This window comes from Chrysemys picta, chromosome 5 (assembly GCF_011386835.1).
Source record: "Chrysemys picta bellii isolate R12L10 chromosome 5, ASM1138683v2, whole genome shotgun sequence".
Taxonomy (NCBI): Eukaryota; Metazoa; Chordata; order Testudines; family Emydidae; genus Chrysemys; species Chrysemys picta.
Window position 1 is genome coordinate 138,782,299 of NC_088795.1, and position 27,793 is coordinate 138,810,091.

Here is a 27,793-nt window from a genome sequence, read left to right on the forward strand (position 1 = left end):
CCAGGAGGTGATGGGGGTGGCAACCATGATGGTGAAGCTTGCTCTAGTAGTCAATTTTTCTCCTTAAAGTCTCTTACTTTAAGGTCTCGCAAAGGGAATGGTGGGTGGAATAGCCCATCCCCTCGTTATTTTGTCCACCAATTAGGCCATTTCTGATACATGAATTTTGGTTCGCTGATTTTTTTTCTTCCCACTTTTTTTGTTTATCAAGCATGATTTTTAACACAGTCCATTAGTTACTTTAGTTAGTAGGCCTTTATGTTTGGACTAATTTTAATTATTTTGTCTCCTTTTCATACCTTTGCCCATCAGCATTTGTCGTTCTAGGTTATTGTGACATTTTGTGAACTTTTATGTACTTTACCCAGTTGGGCTCACAATTAGGGCAAATGTGTCGGCCCAATTATTACAACGAACCCCAAGTGAGTTATGCTCCTGTTTAACCAAAGATCAGTTACCATTCCCCTGGGGTTACTTGGGTTTGCGTCTCCTCACTGTGCTCTGGGTCTTCCAAGCCTGTGATAAAGCCTTGCTGCCAGAGACATCCAGCCTTAAGGAAGTCAGTAGGCAGGAGAGCTGCGTGGTTGCACTCCGGGGTTCGTGGAGCTTTGTGGCACTGCTAGAGAGGATGCATCCAGCCGGCTTCGTTATCTGCTACTAAGCTCTGTAGGACCACAGCTGCAGAGCAGCTCTCTGCAACTTCAGATCCTTTTCTCCAAGTCTCCAGGGAGCCCAATTATCTGATGGGTTTGGATGTTATCCCCTCCAACTTTTGAATAATCATAGTAGAAACTCCTGGGGATGTCTTACGTTCACATGTTCCTGTTCTTAACACAAATCGCTGGTGCGTCCGTCACAAAGTAGTAGGGTCCCTGCTCTTGGAACTGAAGGGAAAATAGAAACTTGGAAATCATGGATTAAAAAGTACTAATTTGTCATCAACTGGTTGGCGAGCGATTCGACTATAATCTTGGAGCACTTGCAAATGGCCCCTGGAGCCAGTTCCTTCGCAGCGGTGAAGCGTGTGTCAGTGAAACAGGAGGCAGACCTGTCATCCTAAAAAGTTGCAATGGCCATAGGTTGAGCTCCTTGTCTGCCACTGCCCGTTTGGGTTGCTGCACAGAAAGTGAAGTCTTTTAAAACCGGTTGGGTTTGCTCTGGTTTTGTTTTGTTTCTTACTTGATGTTTCTTTTGTGTAAATCCAAGTTTGAGCAAATTTGCTACTAATACCAAAACTGGAGGGGTAGCAAACACTTGGAGGGGACACAAACTGCAAAGTGGCTAGTGTGACAGGTATGGCAATTTCCTGCAATATTCTGGGTAAACCTGAATGGATTAAGTTTAAGTACTTTGGGAGTACATTGTATTAAAAATGCAGATGGTTATGTATTATTTTGGGATTGCACATAATGTCTCTAGGGGGCAGTCATGACTAATGTAAACCCTGGGAAGTGTTAAGAGCTTCAAAGAACTATTTGAAACAATGGCCAGACAAGAATGAACTTTTAAAGTGAAGTGGGTTTTCCAGGAAATCTCCAGGGGGAAGTGTATGCAAATGTAAACTCCTCCATTTGTGCAAAAATTCAGCTTTTAGAAGCTTCGCCCTGAGGAGGGAACCTTTGTCTGCTCGTCACCTGTTACATGAGGGCAAGATCAGAGGCCCAAACGATATAAAGGAGAGACTCACAGATTCATGGGTGTTCTTGTTCTGAACAAAAGGTGTTACGAACTTGTAGCCACAGTAGAGCCCCTGGGTTTGAAGGATTGACACCTGCCAGAGCTCTTGTTGGAGTTGGGGTGATCTCTGGTAAGCTTATTAGCCTGTGTGTAGGTTCTTCTATTGTTTCAATATGTTTTCTCTGTCGTGCTTTCCCCTTAAGAATAAATGTGCTTGCTTAGAAAGAGTGGTGTGATAACTGTGGGCAATTACTCTGTTTATAGCCTCTGTGGAGAAAGCGAAGCAGGCCTGCTTAGGCAGTCTGACTTTCTGGGGAACTCTCAGTGTAAGCAGGGAACTGTGCAGCCTGGAAAAACCCTGGTCAGGAGGGAGAGAAATGTGGGTCTCCGCTCAAGAGAGAGGACAGCTGAGGATCTGGGAGCCTAGAGTGGGTGACCTTGCTGAACCAGGAAAGGGAAATTCAGGTGCGGTTGCTCTGAATGGTGACACATAGAATTATATACTATGTTATTAATGTACAGTAACTCCTGTGGGAAATAGGAACACCTGTGGTAGGAGACTGCCCAAAAGTAGCCCCTTATTTAGAAACCATGGGCTGATTCAGACAAGCATAAATCTGGGATAACTCTACTTACTTCAGTGCAGCTGCTTTGGATTCACAGTAGGGTAAATGAGATCAGAATTTGGCCCTCCATCTCTAACACGGCCAGAGAAAGTGTGAATGGAATCCCTAGCTAAAACAGAGACCTGCTGTCAGCAGCCAGCCACTGGCTGGCAAAACCAACTACTCCCAGGGTTGAATCTATTGGGAAAATGTTGTAGACTTGCTGAAAACAGAAAATGAATTAGAGGATAAAAAAAGTGAAAATGAGCTGGCAGAATCTTTAGGTGACTCATCAGGTGCATCTTGTAAAGTCTGTTTCTGGGAAGCGATGGGATAATCCAGCGTTCTGACAATATTTGCTCTGCAGCAAGGAAATGCAGAAATATTGGGACCAGTTAGTGAAATTAGATACCTTGACCAAAATGCCCATGGAACCTGCTCAGAAACTGTCCTTCCTTCTCATAGACTGTTTTTTCACTAGTGCATTTGAAAACAGAGTCAGCTGAACAGGGATGCTAAAGGCCAGTTCTCTGCACCCATGCCTAAGGTCATGCCAGGAAATACATTGTCTTTGCTGTATAATGCATCTAGAAGAGGTAGAAAACAGTAGAATTCCTCTTTGATTGACGGTGTTTTTTGTTTAATATTCTGAAGGTCAGTTATACCATTCTGTATATGCTGTATTAAAGAGGCTGCGTGGTCCAGTGCGTAGGGCGCTAGCCTGGGATTTGTATTCATCTTGGTTTAATTCCTTTCTTTGCCACACACTCCCTGTGTGACCTTGGACAAACCACTTTCTCTGTGCCTCAGTTTCCCCTCTGTACAATGGGGATAATAGAACTGCCCTACCTCGCTGTGGTGTAGTGAGGATAAATACACTAAAAATTGTGAGGGGCTCAAATACTGCAGTAACGGACATCAATAGTTATTCCAGATTTACACCTTTGTGAATGAGATTGGGATCTGGATGTAAATAATTACTAGGTAATAGGGACTGCTGATAGCTATGGGCCAATTTCTACTATGCTTCCTCACCTGGAGGTAGTACCTTACTCCATGAATATTCCCATTGAAACATACTCCTCAAGGGCCTTGATCCTGCACCAAGTCAATGCGAATTTTTCCGTTGACTTGAGTGGGAACAGGACCAAGCCCAACGTGAGAGAGGGTGGCAAAATCCTATATCTTACATTAAAAAATTCCATACCTTAAATGACTGAACCACCAAATTCTGCACAAAACAAGTCTATGTTGAATATTCTTTTCTCTCTCTTACTCTCATCCTCCTTCCCCATTCCTTTCAATTATTTGTTACATCCTCTTGGTTCATTTTGTCAGAAAGTGGATTGTACGCTGTTTGGGACAGGGACTGAGACTTTTGCAATGTGGCCCTGCCTCTGATTTGGGGCCTTTGTGTGCTACAATCAATAATAAAAACATGTATTTAATGAATATTCATGGCATTTTCCTTTACAGTGAGCATTCTTCAATGAAGAAGATTTTCCTTGCACAATTGTTTGTGGAAAAGTGAAAACTGGGCCCCTCATCCTGTTGAGGCTAATGCACCGATTGTATTTGAATGAATGTTTGCAAATACCTCACTGCAGTGTTTATTCACCTTAGAGTGGCATGCCCTCCAATGACCACTGACTTCAGTGGGAGTCTTGGAAGCTCATTCAAGGTATTATTGTGCTAATCATATGCTCAGATGTGTACACAAAAGAGTAAAGAGGGCAGTGTTCCTCATCTCAGAAGCTTATAATATAAGGTCTGAATTCTGCCATCCTGTCTTACGTTGAGCAGTGTCTTCCTCTTCTGGTGGTGTCATTGATTTCAGTAGAACTACTGGCTCTGATAAGGTACTATTCAATGTGGGTAAAGGTGACAGAATAGGGCCCTAAATAACAGTCTCTGACATCCAGAGGAAAGTTCTTAGAGCGATTCTCCCTGTTCCTTTAATGTAACAGATCAGAGGATTAATGTGGGTTCTTCTGTGCTGATTTTTTAAAAACTACTTTTTTTTTATTTTTCTAGCTTTGGGGAGCTCAAAAAATAAAGCAGGTAACAACCTTTTAAATATTTTATTCCTCTTAAAATATCACTATTCCCTTCTGTTTTTCCTGAATGGGAAAAAAGGTGGTGCTCCTTTCTCTGTCACGGTTTTTCAGTTACATTTTCTCTGACAAGATAAAATAGCATGTGCAAATAACTCCTCCCACCCCCCCAAGAGTTTTAATTTTATTTTAGTGTTCATATATAATTTTATGTGTTCGTTTTCTTCCACTTATCTAGCCTAGAGTTTTCCTGGTCTCCACATTCCCATTAACTGGTTTGGCAGTTCTTCCATAAGAATAAAAACTCTGTCATATCTTTCCCCTGGACAATCCCAAAACACTAGCAGACTGATTCTCACCCCTGTTTACACCAATTTTTACACTGGTGCATCCTCACTGGCTTCATATGGAGATCTGGTCCTTATCTGCCTAAGGTGAGAAAGACCATGGGCGGCTGTAGAATAGAATAAGTTGGTGGTCTCAGTCCAGTTCTTAATGAACAGGTGTCCATAGCAAAAACTACCACAGTTGGCTCCTTTGTAAGTAGTCTCTACAGTTTGGCTAAGAACTGGATGGACATGAAGGTTGAACTTCTCCTGTGCCCAAAAAGTAGTGCAATGAATCATTATGATAGCCGATAGGATTTTACTGGAGAATTCTTTGTTTCAGTAACACCAGATGACCATACTATCATGTTTTCAATTGGCAACAACATGGTCAGGCTCTGCTGGATTTCCATGCAAATGTCCATGCTTGCCTCGACCTGGTTTACAAGCTGGTGTATGCATACGTGTGAATGGAGAGAACTTTCATTATTTTTCTAGATTATTGAGAGAATCTTCACCCTTATATACATGTCGGTTTAGTGGGAGTGGGGGCTCTGAGTAGAACCCATCGTGTATAAAGTCAGGAAGAGTTAAATAAAACCTGTCATTTCAGAAAATATGCTTTTAATTTTATAATCACAGGAATTTTTGAACAACTCAATTTACTGCAGGAGAGCTGAGTAACACTTCTGAATAATTTGAATTTAAAATCTGTCCTGAACATTTGCTTAGAACTGATTTTTTTTTTTTTTTTAATCTTCAAAAACTTTACTGTGTCAAAACTTCAAACCTACACACAGGACAGGAGGGCTACATTGCACTGATTTAGGTTGCTGCTTCCCATTTAGTCCACTTGACAAAGACTTATTACTATCTAATGGCTGTTAGTGTCTTGTGTACAGTGAATTTAGTCTGAGTGTCCAGATTACAAAACCACCAACAAAGCTGGCCTCATTGTTAGCGATCTTGGTAGAGACACCAAGGATAGAGTGGGCCATGGAGACTAAATTCTGTTCTTGTCCCTAGAGGTAGTACCTCCCAGGTCAGGGTTAAGGCACATTGATGTGTGTTCTTTGTGGACATTGCTACTGCTCATTATGTACCTGTTCTATACTTCTGTCTCCAGTGTTGTCAGCCTGTCACTTCTCACTAGCACTCAGTTATGTCAAGAATTTTTAAAGGAGCAGAAAACCAATAAGCAGGAGGAGGCTTTTGTGAAGACTACTGAATGGTCATGGGCCACTGATCTGTGCTGCAAAAGCCACGTGCAGCATGCTGCTTATGCTGCTGTAGAGACACGTACGTGTGTCTCTCTGCTCTCCGATTAAACAGATTGTACATAATGGGAAGGGTCAGGCTCTTTGGTGCTTGCCAGCCACTTCCATGCTTTCACCATGTCTATTTGCTGATTGTTTTGTAGGCCATCATACATCCTGATACCAATGAGAAGATCTTCATGCCTTTCAGAATGTCAGGTAGAGTATATCCTCTAATCAGTGTACCGATCTGTTTACTAATCTTACTGAACACAGATAGTAAATGTTATTATCCCAGTTTTGTCCCAGTTTTTTCTCTGAATCTTTTAAATATTTAGTGTCTGCCTCATTCTTCTCCGTACCTCCTGGACATCTGAATGTGAACTTTAGCTTATCTCATCTCTGGCCTCTCTAAAGTGCCCGTCCCTGTGGTATCCAGGCTCTCTGTTTACGTGTTGGCATTCATTTTAACCTTGGATCAAGGAAAGAAAGCTGCCACATAAACAAACACTCTGGTGCTTTCTTCCACTAAGGAGAGTGAGTTGGGCCACGTACCACGGTGATGGGCATAGTATAAGAACCTAACTCAAACAGAATTCTTGGAAGGCACCTTCCACGCCGCCAACCCATGTTCTTTCTCCCTCAGAGACAGAGTGCTTTTCTTTTGTGCCATACCACATCCAGCTTTGGTGTGAGACAGCTGCCGTTGTATCATTAAACCAGCTGCTTCTTCCCCCTCTTTTTAGTAGAGTTCCATCCCGTGAGGCAAGAGAGCACTACCTGCCTTTACTGTGGATCAAGCTGTGGCTGTGTTTGTGGGGCAATCACTGCACAGAAGTGTTCCTTTGGTACCTTCTCGGGAGAGCCACCGGCAGGGAGAGTCTGTATCCCCCTTTAGAAGGGACCTTTATCTGGTTTCTAATGTGCCGTGCTGGGAAATGAGCTCACGCGGTGGGACAGTCTGGTGTGAGCGTGGGAGAAATGGCAGGATTGGTGCTTCATTCTCAAAAAACTTTTTGGAGAGGAAGGGTAACCTCCTGGCTAAAGTACAGCACAGGTGAGCCAGGACTCTTGGGTTCTCTCCCCCGTTCTGCCACTGACTTGCTGTGTAACTTTGGGCAAATCATTCCACCTCCCTGGGCTTTGGCATCCCTGTCTGTCAACTGGGGTTGTGAGGCTTACTCAATGCATTAATGTTTGTAACGTGCTGTTAGACTCTCTGGTGGGAGGCGCTGTAGCACAGCAAAGTGTGGTAACTGGCAGCTCTTGCTGGGGGAGCTGACGTGTGGAGTATGTGATTTTTGTAGCTGGCCATTGATATTTCGGGTAAGAAGGGCTTGCCCACGCTAGAGTGTGTTTCCGTTTTAACTATACAGTTGTAGCTAAAGCAGCACTGCCCACATCCTCCTTCCTCCAATGTGGATGCAGCTATAGCTGTATCATTTATTCTGGTTTGGGAAGAGAAATAAGATGTACCAGTATAAGTCTCCTTTATATTGTTATAACTACATCCATGCTAGGGTTTATATACCAGGATATCGGTAAAAATATCACATCCCTAACCAACGTAGTTATGCCAGTGTAACTTTTCTAGTGTAGGCCAAGCCTAAAAAAACCCCTTGGGAAACTCTTAAAACACCCAAGAGCGGAGAAGGGAAAGTGACGTAAGAACTGTGAGTCCATTTTTCTCTCACTCCTGATTGTCAGGCTGTAGCTCCACTAAAGTCACTGGAGTTACACTAAAAGAACAGGAGTACTTGTGGCACCTTAGAGACTAACAAATTTATTAGAGCATAAGCCATTCTATATGCATCCGAAGAAGTGGGCTGTAGTCCACGAAAGCTTATGCTCTAATAAATTTGTTAGTCTCTAAGGTGCCACAAGTACTCCTGTTCTTTTTGCGGATACAGACTAACACGGCTGCTACTCTGAAACCTGGAGTTACACTGGTGCAAACCAGACTCATGCCCTATGTGTTTCCTATTCTACATTCATAGCAGCACCAGGTTTCTCAGGTGTGATACCTCCTTAATCTCTGTGTATTAAAATGTGTGTATCTTTCTTTTCTTTTTTTCTTTTTTTTGTATAGGTTACATTCCTTTTGGAACACCCATCGTAAGTATTTTAGCATCTCTCCCCACCCGGCCTGAGTGTAACAGGAAATGCATTTTTTAGCACTCACATAGAATCCTCCAAATTCCACACTACATTGGTGTGACATTCACAAAATGTTCACACCTTTCCCATGGCGCGTTAGCGAGGGTTTCATTGTGCAAAATGTGCCCTGATGGATTTAGATTGTCATGTTTGAGGTGGTTTGCCTGTTACACATTATTCACCTCCTTCCCTGCACATAGCATCCTGCTATTTTTGTAATATCTTCTCCTTCTTGGTTAACCTTCTACCTGGCTCTTTCTCCAGAAAGATAATCGGTCTGTCTACACGGCAATTAAAGCCCCCCGGCTGGCCCAGGCTCATGGAGGCTCAGGCTAAGCCAGTGGTTCTCAAACTTTTGTCCTGGTGACCCCTTTCCCACAGCAAGCCTCTGAGTGCGACCCCCCTTATAAATTAAAAACACTTCTTTATATGTTTAACACCATTATAAATGCTGGAGGCAAAGCGGGGTTTGGAGTGGAGGCTGACAGCTCGCGACCCCCCCATGTAATAACCTCGTGACCCCCTGAGGGGTCCCGACCCCCCGTTTGAGAACCCCGGGGCTAAGGGGTTGTTTAATTGTGGTGTAGACATTTGGATTCAGGCTGGAGCCTGGGCTCTAGGACCCTCCAGCCTAAGCCTGAAAGTCTACAGTGCAATTAAACAGCCCCTTAGCCCAAGCCCACAAGCCTGAGTCAGCTAGCATGTGCCAATACCCCATGGTGCACTGATCACCTGTAAAATGTAACTTCTGCATTGGTCTTCAGATCCTTCCTTCTCTGTACATTTGACAAGTTGCTTCCAGAATGTGACAAACCCAGTGAGAGCCCTGCAAACTCAAGCGCTACGTCACAGTACCCAGGATTATTTGATTTATCCCCTCTTCCCCCCCACACCCTCCGGATAACTTTATCCTTTCCCCCAATGAAAATCAAAGTCCTCTCTGTCTAATGAACAGTTGAAAAGTCATTAGTTATGGGTTATTGCTAAGTGTGCATCTCTCAGTTCATGTTTGTTATTTTCAGTTGACTATATTAACATTTGGGGACAGTATCTCGAGTGAAGGCCAGGATAGAGGTCTCCCTGACTGCATTTATAATGTTTAAACTTCAATTCATCTTCACCCTCTGCCTGTGGCGTAGCTAAGTATTACCCCCATTTTACAGATTGGGAAACTGAGGAACAGCAATTTTAAGTGACTTGCCCCAGGCAACACAGCAAGTTGACATCAGAACCATGTTGAAAAATTCATGTACTTTTGGATTCCAGCTTTTTTTTTTTTTTAATCCTCTGAACATGCTGCCTCAACTATTGTAAAGCTTGAAATCCGCAGGTTGAAACCTCATAAACCAAGTGCATTGAGGCATATAACACGCAGATTCATAGATGCCAAGGCCAGAAGGGGCCATTGTGATCATCTAGTCTGACCTCCTGTATGGCAAAGGCCGTAAAACTTTCCCAAAATAATTCCTAGAGCATTTCGTTTAGAAAAAAGCATCCAGTCTTGATTTAAAAATTGCCAGTGATGGAGAATCCACTAGGGCTCTTGGTAAATTGTTCCAATGGTTAATTACCCTCACTGTTAAAAATTGACACCTTATTTCCAGTCTGAATTTGTCTAGCTCCCAGGCATTGGCTCATATTATACCTTTGTCTAGTAGACTGAAGGGCCCATTTATGAATTATTTGTTCCATAAGCAGATACATATAAACCGCGATCAAATCACCCCTTCTCTTTGTTAAGCTAAGCAGTTTGAGCTCTTGAGTCTATAAGACATAAGAGTAATGATCCTGCCCAAGGAAGGTGATAACGTGATTACCAAAATCTAGAGGTTAAAATTATTATTAATAATAATTTGTTGTATCTAACATTTTGGTGGCAACTTGTGGTGGGGCATTATTTAAAAAAAAAAAATTAGGTTAAACAGAAATGAGTTAACGATCAAATTGACAATGAAATCGGCCCAAATCCAGATCTGTCAGCGGAGCTGAGAGCTGTCAGATGAGTCCAATTTCACTAGCTGTAAAGGATAAACTGGAACCTCTTGTCATTTTTTTTTTAAAAGAAGCATTTTCAAATGTTAAAATTAAAATGTAACATTTATGCCAATCTATCTGTGAAATTTAGTGACAAAATTGGCAGCCAGCTCTAGCATAAAAACAGTGTGAATCTTACATTGAACATAGGGGGATGGGATTTCCTCGAGCAAAATGATTGTGCAGCAGTCTTATGGTTCTAGCCTAGGACAAGACACCAACTTAGGAAGAGGCTTCTTCTGAGCTTACTTAACTCAGCAGCATAGCCTAGTGGGTAAGACACTGGAGTTGGAGTCAGAGTCAAGAGACCATGGTTCCATGCCTGGCTGTGCTACTGGCCTGCTGCGTCACCTTGGGCAAGTCACTTCTACCACCCTGTGCCCTTTGTAAAAGAGGGAAATACTTGCTTCCCTTTGTAAAGTACTTGGGGATGAAAAGCAGTCCGCAGTGTTGCCAACTCCTGCAATTTTAGTGTGAGTCTTATTATATTTGGCAATTGTCTTAAAGCCTCAGCTCCTGGATTTGTGTGATTATTTGGGAATCTCAGTTTTTTCTTTCTTTCTTGGAGTCTGATTCATGGTTTTTGACTGCTTGGGACTGGCAATACCGCAGTAATAAGAGCTGAGTGCTATTATTAATATGGACTCACAGATCAATCCACTTTCCTTAACCAATAGGAAAGGACTTCGGTTTTGTAAACACAAAGATCCCTCTCGCTAATTCCTCCCACTTGACCTCTTTCAACGAGTCTTGTCAGACTCGGCAAATCTTTATGGAAAGCATCTCTATCCCTTGGCTTCAAAGCCACGATGACCATCACATCAGTCAGGCAATTAGAATTTGGTGGTTGATCTATTTCTGGTGTTTAGGATTTTTTATTTTGTTTTCCTTTTTAGCTGTTTTTTTCCCCCTGACAGTAATTAAAAATGAAGCTGTACATTCCTTGGCAGACTCTTGCACATATGGAGAGTTTGCATTAAATGTGCCTCTTTCAGTCATGCAGATTTTGGGTGTTCTTTTTCTTTTCATTTAGTCTCTTTCTTGTTTTCTTCCACTGAGGTTAAGATTGTAAATGACTAACGTTTTGGGCTGCCTCATCTTCCCCAGTCTCTTTAACCCATTGGCTCTTGGGGCCAAATTCTGACTTGTTGGAACGAGGTGCAACTTCTATAGAAATATCTGGGCCAAGTTCGTTGATAATGTAAATCCTGGTGTTAGTTGCATGCTGGGTGCAAATGGTAACTTAGTGTAACTCACTGATTTGGCATTCAGCAGGCATGCAAAGTAGGTGTAACTTATATTTCAAGAAAGAGCGTAGGAGGAAAAACCAACTTAACAGGAAGGTGTAAACTAAACCAGCCCGTCCAACCTTTTTTACACCCTCTTGTGAGTTGTTGTTTCTCTCTTCTGGATCCTTAGCCTGTGAGTTGTACCCCAAAACTGATGCAGCTGCAAATGAGTGGTGATCGTAGGCTCACCTCCCTTCCTTTTGACAGACTATTTTGGCTGTTATATCAGGTTTTACCCGCCCCTCATCCTCAGCGTAAATAAAATCAGAGAGGATGTCCGGGCCCAAAGTCCGAGAGCGTGGTTGAATCCACAGCCTTCTAGCCCCGAGGTCAGAGTGCTACCATGAGGAGCATTCTTTCTCCTGGTAGCATGGGGTCCTGTGAAAAATATACACACTCAGGAATAAAGGAAAATTTCATTGGTGGGTTCTGAAATAGACAGTCTTCACATTACAGATCCATGCTTGTCTCTCCACTCTAATTCCCAGAGAATTAGGTAGCTGGAGGGGAAAAAAGATAAAAATGTGAAAGCGTATCCCATTATATCTACCCATTAGTTGACAATTCATGTCACTGGGAGCTTGCTTTGTGGATGAACCTCAGGAGTTTCTTCCCTTTATACTTCCTTCCCCATCCCTCTTCAGTTCCCTGCATTGTGGCAACTTTTTCTCTTGTGGAATGGGACACAGCCTTTCTGTGCTGCTTCCTATTTACCCATGTGAGGCCCAATATCCCCACCCCTATTGGCCGAGTGAACCTGGGACTGAATACCTGGCCCAAATTTGGACCTCTAGGGTCTTTGTAACTGTGGGTGCGAGGTATCTAAACTCATGATCATTAAAACAATTGGTCCCAACTAAGAGCACTTGAACTTCCAGGTGGTAGTTCCCTGTTTTCCAACATTAAAATCTGATCTCTTTTCGACATTTGCTAGAGGAGCTGCATTTCCAAAAGTTGAAACAATAAACGTATCAAAGAAAAATCAAAACCTTTCCACCCCCTGGCCAACCAATGAGAAATGATTTGTGAATTCCTCTGAAACATAACATTTAAGTCCTATTCCAGAGGGTACTTGTGTAAAATAGTTGATTAGCAAACCGTGGAAGTCCCGATAGAGTATTAGTCCTCAGAATAATACAGCTTCTAATACTTTGCTCTTCTGTACCAAGTTCCATCCAAGGATCTCAAAGCATGTTGCAAAAATAATTAAGGCTCATCCATGTGAGGGAGGGCAGCACAACCCATCCCCATTTTACAGATGGAGAAACTGAGTTACAGAGAGGTTAAGGGGGAAGGTCAGTGACAGAGTTGGAAAGAGAATCCCGCTTTCTAGATTTCCATCCCCTTTCTTAATCCTGCTCCTTTTTATGATACTGGGCTACGTCGTAAACCCTGACGGAGCAGATATATTCTCCACCTGTTGCCCCTCATCCACACATGAATAGGTGAGTAGAAAGCATCTCAGTGTGCTTAATACATGGGAAGACGCCACGAACAGACTGACAGTTTATTCATTATGCTATTTTTTTTTTTAAATTGTTCCTCTCTCTTGTAGGTTGTTGGTCTTCTCCTACCAAACCAGACGCTGGCGTCCACGGTTTTTTGGCAGGTAACAATCTTCTGCCATGGCACATTGAGTCTATGGACTTGTGTGACAAAAAAAAAAGCATCATCGAATTACATCTCCAGCATAGACCCAAAAAATGACAGTGTGACTAAGGCATATTTACCTTTCTGCATCAAGAGCATCTTAGTTCATGAGAAGACAGTATGGCTGGATCTCATTGGAAATTTTTGGTAGGACTGGAGTATGCTGCAAATAAACCCAAGGGGCTGATTCTCCATTGCCCCGCACATTGTGTGATCATTTAGACCTGTGTAAAGGAGGTGTAAAATGGTGCTAAATCCAAATGGTATTACACCTGAGCAAAGTGGGTGTATAGGAAATGATGACACAAGGTGCAAAGCCATGGAGAATTAGGCCCTTGATGCTCACCCCTCTGCTGTTTTGAAGACATTCTGTCAAGTCGTTTAGGTTTCAGCCTTTACATACCTTGAAAAGGGCATATTCTGTTAGAGAGACAAGGGAGGATGAGGTAATATCCTTTTTTGGACCAACTTCTGTGGTGAGAGGGACAAACTTTCAAGCTCCTCAGAGCTCTTAGAAAAAAAGAGCTATGTGTGGATTAAAAACTTGTCTCTCTCACCAACAAAAGTTGGTCCAATAAAAGATATTACCTCACCCGCCCCTTGTCTTTCTAATGCCCTGGGACCGACACAGCTACAACAACACTGCATATTCTCTTAGTGAAATTCATCCACAGGGCTCTGCAGCTTCAGAAGGTCCCCAAGACAGCAGAACTTCAGTGGTAGCAGCAGAGCATATATGCAGAAGACTCCACATTTGCTGCATGGGCATCAGCTGACAGCTGGGCTCCGTGCCAGTTCTGCGTTCTGAATGGGGGCTTGGGTAATGTTTCTGCGATTACCCCAATGTTGTTTCTTTGTACAAAGCTATTTAAGAGGGGTGTGTGTGTGTGTGTGTGTGTGTGTGAATTTGAGCCATAGTAACTGTTATCCCAAATAAACAAGTCTGAATAATTGAAATAATAAGACTTATTCAAACTGTTCTTAAAAATCTTTGTTTATTGCCTTCAAAGTAAATAGTGCTATAAAATGGCATGCCAGCCATGGAAGATCAAGGCATAGTGCAGACTATCTAGGACTTTGGAAAGGTGCAGTCAGCAGAAAACATAAGCATATCCTAGTAACTTGTGGCTGTGTTTAAATTCAACAAGGTAAGTTATGGCCACATAGTTCAAACGCTGAAGCTGCATCTTGTGCAGTATACAACTTTAAGAGGCATTGTGGCTGGAAATTTCTAGAGTTGTTCACCTCTTCCACTGTCATGATGCTGAAGAACTCAGAGTTCAATCCGGTGCCTGCTGAAGTCAGTGACAAAACTCCCATTGATTTCAGTGGTGCAGGATCAGACACTTGATTATGCTACTCTTACTCATGTGCGTAGCCCCACTGACGTCAATGAGACTCTTGGCATGTGCAAAGACTACTCATGTGAGTAAGGGTAGCAGGGTAAGACCCTAAAGAGTCCCCGTTCACAGTGAGAGGTGAACCTTGTGTTCTGTACTTAGAGAAAGTTGAAGGGGTAAACTGAAGGGTCTGTTCTTAAATAGGACTCCAGCTATGAGCACAGCACAAAACCTGTTTAATTGTGAAATTCTTCAAGGACCAGATTGTTACTCACCGTGAGTAGTACCTTACTGTGCAATAAGTCTCACTGAAATCAATGAGACTACAGTGCAGTTACTGGCGACCATGGATCAGCGCTCACGTCGCACTCCCCATCCGTACCCGGCCCAGGCTGGGGAAGCTAATGATCCAACCAGTGGACTAAATTCAGTGATGAATCCTGGTCACGTGGCACCTGAGGCACATTGCGCATATGCTAAGAAGAATGCATTTACTCAGTAAATAAGGGTGTCGGAATCCTTATTTGGAACTGGAAAGAGTATTCTAAAAAAAAAAAAATCAACAACCCACAAGAGCATAACCCAAGAGAAATTCGTTAACAGAATATGCACCTCTACCCCGATATAACGCAACCCGATATAACGCGAATTCGAATTTAACGTGGTAAAGCAGTGCTCCGGGGGGGGGGGGGGCTGCGCACTCCAGCGGATCGAAACAAGTTCGATATAACGCGGTAAGATTTTTTTGGCTCCCGAGGACAGCGTTCTATGGGGGTAGAGGTGTACAAATTTCAAGTCCCAGACCAATAGTAGAACAGCATTGACTTCACTGGGAGTTACATGTGCTTATGTAGAGGTAGAATTTGACATGCGAAATGTAGGATTCTAACTGCTTGACAAACTGTGATCAGATGCAAACCCAGCCCGCAGCAAAGAAAAGGAACATAGCCTTCAACTTGACTAACTCGGAGCACGCTTGGAAGGCTGCTTCAGTGGTTCTCAAACTTTTTCTGGTTCTGACGGCCTGCTGGACCCATTGTCAGACCAAATTGCCCCAGATCACAGAGTTAACAGGAGAGGTTCATTTTGGGAGTGCTTCTCTCAAACTTCAGATGCCAACTTAATTTGTGGTGCAAAAAATATGGGGGTTACCATACTTCCCAGGGAGAGAACGTTTTTGCCCCTCCATCTGTGTTCCCTCCCTCCCTTCTTCCTCTGACCCCATTCCCCTCCATCTTTCCAATTCTCTTTTCCCTCTCCTTTCCTCCTTTTCTGACTCCTTTCTGTTTCTTTCCCTTCTTCTCTCCTTTCAGTATCATTTCTCAGGTTCTGACCAGCAGCTGGAGGAGAGCAGCCCCGTGCGCCTGCACTGACATACTTTAACCACAGCACCTTGAGTACGCATGTTGCAGTCCAGGGCATGTCAGGCCCCAGACTGAGGTAAGCAGTCATTGGAGCAGCATGAGTGGGACCCTCTGAGCCTCTGGAGTCCCATTTTTGCTGAATTGAGGGAGTGTTCAGAACGCCCTCCCTCCAGTAGATCTTTCCTGGATGTGGGGGGAGTGGCCCTACTACCATTGCCACCCCCTCTGAACTCTGCAGACAGGGGGAGTGGGCCAGCCAGCCACCTCCTGAAGAGTCCAGAAGTGTATCAGCCGGCCACCCCAGAAGACAGCAGAGCCAGGGAGTGGATAGCAGGGCACTGATCCATCCCCACTCTAAAGACTGCTTAAGGTAGGAAGGGAATGGGGCAAAACTTGTCCCAGTTTTATATTTCTGAGCTGAGATTCTGGTCGGTAACTGGGGTGGAGATGTGGGATGGTGACCAAGCAGGGGTGAGTATTGGGTTCTCAATGAAACCCAATTCCACCTGGTTGAGGGTCTGTTAGAGAAGTTTCTCTAGCTCTGCTCGATGGACCACATCAGTTGAGTTTGATTAGTGGCGCTTTATAAAGGCTCACTTGGAAACCAGGACAAATTCCCAGCACCTATTGCCAAACAAAATTCTCACAAATCATTTTTTTTTTTTAGCATAAAAGGCAAATTTTGGTGGCCCCATGTATTCCTTTTTGCAAAAGTTCTGAGTTCAATAGGAAGAACATGCTTGTGGGCCATCACTACTGCTTTTACCTAATTTGGTCTTTCTGTGCCTATGCCCTTCCCACATTTAACCACTCGGTGACTCTGTCTCTCCCCTTTCTTCTTTCTCTCCTCTCAGGTTCTGGCCATTAGCTGGAGAAGAACCAGTAGTATCCTACTCTTACATTGAAGCACATTACGTGTGGCACCTGCTTTGGGAGTGGGGTGGGGAACCGTAGTTCTTTTCATTCACAACTGCTGTGGACAAAGCACTTCAGTTCAAAAGCACGGCGCTACTCTTCTCCAGTTGCCAGTACTGTTGCTGACACACTTCCATTGGAGTAAATGCTATCCTAGAAGTCAGAGATGGAAATACCAGTTAGATCATCCAGCCCCTATCCCCGAAATGGTACAGTAGATTCTTTCATGATCCCCAGACCAGCCTCCCATGAACCCCCAGTTTGAGAACCACTGAGTTTAATGAAGGTCTAAAAGACTGGCTGCTAGGGCCTATAATATCCTGCAACTTTCTCTAAGGGACGTCATGGACCAGAGCAGGAAGAAGAATGTTTAATGTTAAAATTGCCATGTTCTGGAACCCTTCAATGGTGCTATCATTTATGACAAGAATTTTAAAGAAGGTTTGATCTTTCCAGCTTTAGATCAGTTTTTATCACAACTGTGCTGTTTTAATGTAGGGTGTGCGTTTATTTTCTAGTTTTAGTGTGTGTCCGTGTCTGTGTGGATTTAATGCTGGTAAAAAGGGGTGGGTCAAAGACACTGGGATGTCAGGGGTGGGGTGCAATATAACAAAATGGTGACAGTGGAGGATACCAAGTAGAGATTCTTCCCCCGCTCCCCTCCAGACAAGTGGGAGAGACCAGCCTATTTGTCTTTCTTTTGGGAACAGCCCCTAAAGGGATCAAACAGCCACTCTTCAACAAAACACCAATTGGGGAGACTATCTCACTATATGTATGTACCGCACCTAGCACAATGGGACCCTGATCTCTGTTGGAACCTCTAGGGGCTACTGTAGTACCAATAATAAATAATAGGAATAGCACAAGGCTGTTGTTCTGGGATAGCTGTAATAGGACATTTAAGTCTGAGCAAACCCACTGTTTTTACTGGGTTTTCTTAAGTATCATGAAAATATTCCTGTTAATATTTTGTAAAACTTTTATTAAAAGAAACCCTAAATATAGGGTCTAAACTATCTGACGGTGTCCCTTTTAAACTTTACTGTAGCTAGTACTGTAGTCAGAGGACCAGATTCATTGTCCAGTGATGTCAATTAAAAGACTCCCTTGGCTTAAAAGGGGAGCAGATTGAACTCCAAGTGTGCACAAAGCCTTAGAAATGTGCAGGGGTCACGGTTGTTTGTGTGAGTGTGTATGTGTGTGTAGAGTGGATAACGCACATTTCTGCATTTAGTTTTCCTCTCTGTTACCCCTGTACTTTCACAGACATATAACAGTATTCTCCTTGATATCACAAAGCTTCCATGACCCAGTGGGAGGTATAATTGGATAAAGTGGACTTTTCTGTATCATGTTTGGGGAGGGGGAAGGAGTTTTGTTTTTTGCAGCAGCAGTAGTGGCATAGATACATTCTCTTTTTTAAAACAGTTTGTATCTCTTATTTCCTTTTTAGTGGTTGAATCAGAGCCACAACGCATGTGTCAACTATGCAAACCGAAATGCAACTAAGGTGAGGAGATGTTACATAGGCAGTAACTACAGTAAGTCTGATCTTTTTTTACACTGAAAGCGTAATTCCTGAATCTTGGACTTTAACAGAAACTGCAGGGTAGGTGCCACAGCAGGTTTATGGATTGGCCTTTCTCCTATGGAGCCTTCATTATTAAATTGTCTTAGATAATAGGTGGACTGAGTTTGTGTTTTCAGTCTAGTCCCTGGTTCAAATCTAGTTCCTTTTGTTCAAATCCTTAAAGTACCAAAACCAGGGGTATTGTTCCAGAATAGCAGGGCTGTTGCCGGTCTGGGTTTAGGTGATATAAGCAGGTGTACTTCCTATTCTGCTTGGTAGAATATATGCATGCTGTATGTAATCCTAATTTAGCTCCTTCCTACGGGTTTGACTTTATTGGTAACTCAAATAACCTCAACCAGATGTAAAACCATTCCCCATGGCAGGACCTCTCAGCTCTAGAGTCTGGTTCCTTCTGGTACTTGCTGGTTAGTGCTAATAAGAACCATCTGCTAGTGTGATTCCTCAGTATTCAGTCTACACCTTCAGACAGGTTTCAAGCATTTGAAATCAGGGTGACTGCATAGAGGAGTTCTGCAGGGTCCTAGAGTCCATCCCCCTCTTTACAGGTGGACTGGTAGAACTTGTTAGATAAAGCTAGCACAGGAGCTGTACGGGCATGCCCTCTATATCCAATGCTCTCATTTTCAAGAGCATTTAAAAGTGGGGATTCTGGGCCTCTTTCCAGACAACAAGCTTCTCTCTTCTCCAGTACACTTGGCACCCACTAATTTGGGGAGATGAGTCAGTTTCTCTTCCAGATCTTGGTCTCCTACATGGCAGACAACATGCTGCCGCAACTGCAATTTGCCCAGTTGATAATCTTGATTGGTAAGAACTGACATAATTTAACGTAGTAAAGAGAAAATATGATCGGTATTTGGCTTGTCTGATGACAAAAGAAGACTCCACGATTAAATATACAATCCCTGGTGGGAGGCGGGGGACAAGTTCTTCCCACATTTTGTTACTATCCCAGGGGTGTTCCTCTCAATGCAGTTGCAGAACTAAAGTGTTCTTACTCCAAGTCTTTCTTTTGCCCCTCGTCCCCCAAAACTTTTATGTTGTTATATCACTTCTCATAATGTCTGAGAACTCAAGCTATGAAGCTGAATTAGAAGCCATCGGATTTGCATGCAATAGATTTTCATTAAAAGCTAAAAGAAGTTGTCAGGTCAAGATAACCTTTGGGTACGTCCAGACTACCCACCGTATCGGCATGTAGCGATCGATTTATCGGGGATCGATATATCGCATCTCGTCGAGACGTGATATATCGATCCCCGAACGCGCTCCCCATCGACTCCGGAACTCCACCGGAGCGAGCGACGGTAGCGGAGTCGACGGGGGAGCCGCAGCCGTTGATCCCGCGCCGTGAGGACGAGAGGTAAGTCGGAATAAGATACGGTGACTTCAGCTACGGTATTCCCGTAGCTGAAGTTGCGTATTTTACATCGACACCCTCCCCCCCCAGTGTAGACCAGGCCGAAGAGCTATAGTTAAATCAGAAAGCTTTGGGTTCATAATGTACGTGTGTGTGTGTATGAATAGTTCTGCCACATCGCACTTATATATAATATTTCCAGGACAAATAGTAAATTTCTGGTGCTAAATAAATAATTTTCCAAGTCATAGAATATCAGGGTTGGAAGGGACCTCAGGAGGTCATCTAGTCCAGCCCCCTGCTCAAAGCAGGACCAATTCCCAACTAAATCATCCCAGCCAGGGCTTTGTCAAGCCTGACCTTAAAAACCTCTAAGGAAGGAGATTCCACCACCTCCCTAGGTAACCCATTCCAGTGCTTCACCACCCTCCTAGTGAAAAAGTTTTTTCTAATATCCAATCTAAACCTCCCCCACTGTAACTTGAGACCATTACTCCTTGTTCTGTCATCAGGTATCACTGAGAACAGTCTAGATCCATCCTCTTTGGAACCCCCTTTTGGGTAGTTGAAAGCAGCTATCAAATCCCCCCTCATTCTTCTCTTCTGCAGACTAAACAATCCCAGTTCCCTCAGTCTCTCCTCGTAAGTCATGTGCTCCAGCCCCCTAATCATTTTTGTTGCCCTCTGCTGGACTCTTTCCAGTTTTTCCACATCCTTCTTGTAGTGTGGGGCCCAAAACTGGACACAGTACTCCAGATGAGGCCTCACCAATGTCGAATAGAGGGGAATGATCACGTCCCTCGATCTGCTGGCAATGCCCCTACTTATACAGCCCAAAATGCCATTAGCCTTCTTGACAACAAGGGCACACTGTTGACTCATATCCAGCTTCTCGTCCACTGTAACCCATAGGTCCTTTTCTGCAGAACTGCTTCCTAGCCATTCGGTCCCTAGTCTGTAGCAGTGTATAGGATTCTTCCGTCCTAAGTGCAGGACTCTGCACTTGTCCTTGTTGAACCCCATCAGGTTTCTTTTAGCCCAATCCTCTAATTTGTCTAGGTCCCTCTGTATCCGATCCCTACCCTCCAGCGTATCTACCACTCCTCCCAGTTTAGTATAAGTCCTTTAAGTCAGTGGCTCTCAACCTTTCCAGGCTACTATATCCCTTTAAGAAGTCTGATTTTTTTCTTGCATACCCCAAGTTTCACCTCACTTAAAAACGACTTGCTTACAAAATGAGACATAAAAATACAAAAGTGTCACAGCCACACTCTTACTGAATATTGCTGACTTTCTCATTTTTACCATATAGTTATAAAATAAACCAATTTGGAATATAAATATTGTACTTACATTTCAGTGTATAGTCTATAGAGCAGTATAAACAAGTCATTGTCAGTCTGAAATTTAAGTTTGTACTGACTTCGCTAAGGCTTTTTCTGTAGCCTGTTGTAAAACTAGGCAAATATCTAGATGAGTTGATGTGCCCCCTAAAGACATCTGTGCACCCTTAGGGGTACGCTTACCCCTGGTTGCGAACCACTGCTTTAACCCACTGGTTTTCAACCTTTCCAGAATACTCTACCCCTTTCAGGAGTCTGATTTGTTCTGCGTATCCCAAGTTTCACCTCACTTAAAAACCACAGGGGGCAAAGGTAAGTTACGTGCTTCAGCCCCTGCAACCCAGTGGGGCTCAGGCTGAAGGATCTAACTTAGCTTTGCAGGGCCCACTGTGGCACTGCCTGCTTGCCACCCCAAACACCAGCCCTGCCCTTGTGACCCTCCTAAACACATCCCATGACCCCCAGGTTGAAAAACACTGATCTAGATGAGTTGACGTATCCTCTGGAAGACCTCCACGTACTCCCGGGAGTATGTGTATCCCTGGTTGAGAGCCACTGCTTTAACCTACTCCATCAGGCTGTAACTCCTGTTGTTTTGGCAATCCCACTAGCTAACAGGGCCACGTATAACCCAGCAGCTGTGACAAAACCAAACATTTTACAAATAGTAGTAGTAATAATAATAATAATTCAGAATTATTTTCATAACCAGAATTCTGTGTTGAAATTGTTTTCTTTTTCTTTCCTTTCCAAAGCCTTCTCCAACATCCAAGTTCATCCAGGGCTACTTGGGAGCTGTCATAAGTGCTGTCTCAATTGCAGTGGGTAACACTTTATATTTCTCTCCTCTAAAGAAATAACTTCTCCTCCATATTAATTTTGTATTTTTTGAGAGATGGTTTGTTTGAAATGGCAAAGGGCTTTACTTTAATAGACATAACCTAGATTGAATATCAAGAAAAGATTGTTAACACTTAGGGCTCTCTGTCCATAGGCACCCAGACTTTCCACCACCAAGGCATTACGCTCTACTTAAGGCTATGAATACATTACCACTTATGCCACGCAGGGGTGTGAAAAACATACCCCTGAGTGACATAAGTTTTGCTGGCATAAGTGGTAGTATGCACAGCTCTATGTCAGTGGGAGAGCGTCTCCCGCTGACATAGCTACTGCTTGCTCGTTGAGGCAGTTTTATTATGTTGACGGGGGAAGCTCTCTCCCATCAGCATAGAGCGGCTACACGAGCGATCTCACAGTGGCGCCGCTGCATCGGTACAGCTGTGCCGCTGTAAGCTTGCTGGTGTAGACGTGGCCTTAGCTCTGTGTAGTAGAAGTCAAGGTTATGTCTTCACTGAAAAGTTAAATAGAGTTATTTACACGCAAATTAATTCCCCCACTGTATAATAGCACTTGAGCTGCATAGAATGATTGTATTAGCTGCACAGATTGGTTGTGTTAGTAGCTGACGAGTTCTGCTAACTTGAGGTTAGCCCAGGGGTGGGCAAACTACGGCCCCTCATGACGCCACGGGCCCTGCGCCACTCTCAGCAGCAGCCAGCCCAAAATCCCTGCGGCCCCCGGGCCCTAGCCTCCAGGCACCGCCCCCCGCAGCTCCCATTGGTCAGGAACAGGGAACCACGGCCAGTGGGAGCTTTGGGGGAGGTACCTGGAGGCGCGGCAAGGCCAGCGCACACGGAACCCTCTGCCCCCCTCCCCCAGGGGCCGCAGCGCTTCCTGGAGTGGCACGGGGCCGGGGACAGGGCAGGTATGCAGGGAGCCTGCCCTGGCCCCGGTGCATGCCGCTGCCACCCCGGAGCCCGAACCCCTCCTGCACCCCACCCCCCAACCCCCTGCCCTGAGCCCCCCCCTGCACTCCGCACCCCTCCTGCACTTCAACCCCCTTCCCTCAGCCCCCTCATGCACCCCAATCCCTTGCCCTGAGCCCCTTCCTGCACCCCATACTCCCTCCCACACCCTGCACTCCACTCCCCCAACCCCCTGCTCTGGCCCTGCATGCAATTTCCCCATCCAGATGTGGCCCTCGGCCCAAAATGTTTGCCCATTCCTGGGTTAGCCTCGATGGGTGGGCCAACTCAGATTAAAAGCACCACTGCACTTGAGTTAAGGGTTTTTGTGTGTGGGCAGGATTTTTGTTATGGGCATTATTCAAGTTGTAATTTAGGTTAACTCAGCAGTGAGGACAAGCCCTTACAAGTTTACATCCCTAAGTTTATGGCTTAGTGGTAACAATCAGGTTTATAATTCTTAGACTTCCTAGAAGCTCAAGTTCAACTCAGCTATTCATCATCTGTGTAGAGTAGATACATTTCCAGAGTTGACTCAGCCATTCTTCTTTTCAAGGTGGGCTTTCAAATATGGCCTTAAAAACTAAGGTGTTCTGTTTGCTCTGCTTGGACATTAAAGATCCCCTGGCAACTTTTATAAGAGCAGGGATTTGCCCTGTTATCTTGGCCAAAACATCCCCCATTTCTCACTTTCCTGCAGTTGCCAGTAAGCTACTGCCCTTCACAGGAGCAGTGGGTGTTTCTGTGGTGTTGTCTATAAATAAAAAGCAACGGAGGGTCCTGTGGCACCTTTAAGACTAACAGAAGTATTAGGAGCATAAGCTTTCGAGGGTAAGAACCTCACTTCTTCAGATGCAAGTAATAGAAATTTCCAGAGGCAGGTATAAATAAATAAAATGCTCGGACCTATGAAGTCAACAATGTTACCTGAGTAAGGACAGCAAGATTGAGCATAGAGTTTGTCGAATGTTTTGAGATTGTTTGGACTGAAAGTATATATCTTTATCTGACACCCTTGTGTTAGGGCAAGTCTACACTACAAAATTAAGTCGTCTTAAGTTACATCAACTTACAGCCTCTGCAGTAATTCAACTGCTTTTGCATGTCCACACTACGCTCCTTGTGTTGGCGCACATCCGAACCAGGAGCGCTTACACCAATTTCACTGTAAGTGTGGCCATTGTGGGACGGCTTCTAAAAGGCAGCAACAGTCGATGTAAGTAACGCAGTGTCTACATGGGACCTAACTACATCAATTTAAGCGCCATACCTCTTGTGGAGGTGGAGTTATTAAGTCGGTGTAGTGGGCGAGTTACATCAGTGGGAGCTCCATTTTAGTGTGGACACTTACAGAGTTAGGTTGATGTAAGTGGCCTTACAACACCCTAACTCTGTAGTGTAGACTAGGGCTTAGTCGTTTTTCTTCTTGCGTGTAAATTTCCACCTCTGAGTGTAAATTACACTCATTTTGCACAATTACTGATTGTCACGTTACTCTGCTTTACCACTTACATTCTACATACAACTTCCACCACAATTTATGTAACTGCTGAATTTGTCCTAGTTTCTTCAATGTTTCCTCAAGCAGTTACCTCCCACCCCAGATCTCCCCCCCCCCCCCAACACATACCACCTATTAGCCCCCCAGGCGCGCACACAGAGCAGGCAAAAGCCTGGGAGAAGAGATGAGCCTTTCACCATTTCCTGACTGTCAGTAGCTCTCATATTGGCAGAAAAAGTGGATTCCAGATGAGGGACCCTCCACTGACCAAGCTCAGCGCTAGCCCGTAACAGTCACATCTGTGGATTGTTAGCAGGGGCATCCTGGCTGAGCTCATTTGTCATAATGATACATCACAAGGCGCTGTGGCCTCTCACCTAGATTTGTACTGGAAGTATAAATGTAACATTCATATTTATTATTAATCCTAAATCATTTCAGTCCAGTTAGCCCGTCCTGTTGGAATTATAATCTGAACAACACATCTTTCAGGCCAGTTTTTACTTTGTTTGCTTATATAGTGTCATTGTTATACAGTGCCTGGCCCTATCAGTTTGAGTAAAAGTAGTCTCATTCCCTTGGAGCTCCCTTCCTTTTAGGGCAGTTTTGAACTGAGTGAGATCCTCCTGCTGTGCGGAGATGAGACTTTTTACAGATGCAGTGATTTTACCTGGTAAGCGGCTAGGTTAGTAACCAAAGTAAAGTTTCTGAAACAGGTATTCCACATCTATCTGTTAAACAAAAAATGATTTAGAAAGAGCCTTAATTTTTGTTCCCTGGGATTCTAAGGCCTTAGACCTCATTAACTGATCTCTGCTGTCAATTAGCAGCAAATCACCTCCCAGTGTGAGCCTATTAAGACTAGATGACCTGAAAACAAGTGCCATTATCTCCAGTGGTCTGCAGAGACCTTGTATTAATTAAAGTGAGTCCCTTCCATGTTTGCAGCGTGCAAGTGACAGAAGGAGGAGAGCTAGTGTGTGTGTGTGAGGGGGAGATCGGTACAGAAAGGTCATGACAAGTCAGTTATTTGAGGTCATATTTTCCATAGTTTAAATACCCTTTGTCTTTATCTAACCACGGTGGGCTAGGTTCTGCTCTCAGTGACGCCTGTATGACCAAATCAGGTTACAGGGGTGTAATTTACAACAGAATTTGGCCCTGTGTTTGTAGCAATTAACCAGAAAGCTCTACAAACAAGCGTTTCCCCATTACCGCAAAAGTGGCATTTACTGCTTTGCGCTGCCTTGTTCATTCTTATAAATCTAGTTCCTTTCTGCTTGACTCATTTATTGGTCCTGTGACTTTCGTTTACACATCCAGTGCCATAGGTGGTAACTTTTTTTGTTTGTTTTTGAGCTCTGTTTCAATCTGGCCTCCTTGCTGTGCATTTCTTTAGGAGGCTGTCATCTTTTCCGGGGATCAGTTAAACATTTTTTCGTAGGGAAAAGGGGTTTATTTGGCTCTTGCTTATCCTGTTGCACTCAGGTGATGTCAGTGGAGTTACTCCTGCTTTTCATCAGGAGACATGAGAGGAGAATCAGGCCTGATGGTGTTTGTCAGCTTTCGTGAACAAATTCGTGACTATAAACAAGATTTTCATTCAGAGCCAATACTGGTCCAATGGCTTGAGATTGCGACCGGGAAGGATGGCTACGTGGTTAGAGCGGTAGCCTGGGGTCTGAGATCACTTCCTTCCTCTACCACAGACTTCCTCTGGGACAAGTCACTTTGGCCCAGCTTTGCAAAGGTATTTAGGCTTCTACCTTCCGGAAGTTAGGGGCCTAAATGCCTTTGAGGAGCTGAGCCTTTGTCTCTCTATACCTCAGTTCGCCATCCACACAATGGGGAAGCTCGCATTTCTCTACCTCACAGAGAAAGTGAGGATAAGGACATTTAAGACTGCGATGCACTCAGCTACCATGAAAAGAAGAACAGGAGTACTTGTGGCACCTTAGAGACTAACAAATTTATTAGAGCATAAGCTTTCGTGGACTACAGCCCACTTCTTCGGATGCATATAGAATATATGCATCCGAAGAAGTGGGCTGTAGTCCACGAAAGCTTATGCTCTAATAAATTTGTTAGTCTCTAAGGTGCCACAAGTACTCCTGTTCTTCTTTTTGCGGATACAGACTAACACGGCTGTTACTCTGAAACCTGTCAGCTACCATGGTAAGGGAGGCCAAATGAGCACCTAGGAGTCAGACAGGAGATGTAGGTCAAAATGTTCAAATTGGGTGACTGAAGTTAGGTGTCTAAAGAAGTGGCCTGATTTTCAGATGTGCTGGACACCTGCAGCTCCCAAATGAGGTCAGCGGGAGCTGCCACTTCTCAGCATCCCTGAAAATCAGGCCGCTTATTTAAGTGCCTCAATGTAGATTAATTAGATTAACTATAGGGACCCATGTCTAAAGCTTTTGGCCCTGGAACCTGTTCCCTCTCCATCCACTGATGCACAATGTAACTTTGGGCAAGGAAAACTATACCAGGTCCAGGAATTTATTGCTTCACCCACCCAATCTCCAGATAAATTAGCCATTTAAAAACAAACTAGAGAATATACTTTAGGCAATAATCCTGCATTGCCTGAGGAAGAAGGGGATGAAGTAGCAGATTTGACAGGTCTCTTCCGTCACTGATTTACGTAGTTTTTCTAGGATATTCTGCAAATATATTGCCTCCACAGACAGACACTTGCTTCCTGTGTTCTGGACAAGAATAGAAGGGGGAGGGTAAACATGACTCTTTAGATAGAGGTGGTCTTTACCCCCATTGAGCACATATGTAGAGCTAAGCTAACTATTGTAAAGACTGTTGGATCGATGCAGCACAGCATACAACTTCCAAGAGTGTGGTTCTGAGGAAGCAATATGTTTAAAGGATTCTAGTTACTGGTAAGTAACCTAGATTTATTTTTTTTATCCCTCTGTGATTTTGGTTTATTTTTATCTTGTTCTCAGTATACTTGCCAAAGCAAGCCTTCTTTCTGCCTTTTATTTTGATTGCTATACGCTTAACTGGTCTTCTGAACGCTAAGCAAGAATTGTTCTTTTTCAACAATCGGAGTCCTGTTGTTAGAGCTTATTTACCCAGTATGGATATCTGGCCGCTGTTCACTGTGGTAATATGTGAAGTACAATTAGTATCAGCTGGTTTTCCTAAACAAGACAGACAAAGCCAGGGGACATTGATAGGAATTGAGAGAAACCAGGTATATTTTAAAATATTTTTTTTCCAATAGGTCAGAGGGGTTTATAATGATCTGAAAACCCTTTACTTGCAATCATACACCCATACCTGTAATTTGTCAAGCTTTGGGAAGATGAAAAATGCTATGTAAGCGAAAAGCACATTATTATTCCCGTTAATAATTTTTGCAAGCATCGTAATTGGACATGGTTCTTAGGTTCCAGATCCAAACATGACAAAAGTGTAGGTGTTTGTACCCAGAGCTTTGCTTTGAACCCATCACTAATCCCAGTACTGAACTGCGAACCCTTCCAGCTTCAGAGTC

At 43.9% G+C, this 27,793-nt stretch overlaps 1 protein-coding gene across 1 annotated transcript in view; it reads left to right on the forward strand.

Moving 5' to 3' along the window:
- Positions 1-27,793, forward strand: part of SFXN5 (sideroflexin 5) — a 184,639-nt gene that overhangs the window by 44,387 nt on the left and 112,459 nt on the right. Inside the window, 6 exon segments of the mRNA XM_008169591.4 lie at positions 4,317-4,343; positions 6,083-6,137; positions 8,008-8,033; positions 12,954-13,007; positions 18,124-18,180; positions 21,723-21,788. Coding sequence (XP_008167813.3) covers positions 4,317-4,343; positions 6,083-6,137; positions 8,008-8,033; positions 12,954-13,007; positions 18,124-18,180; positions 21,723-21,788 — 285 coding nt within the window.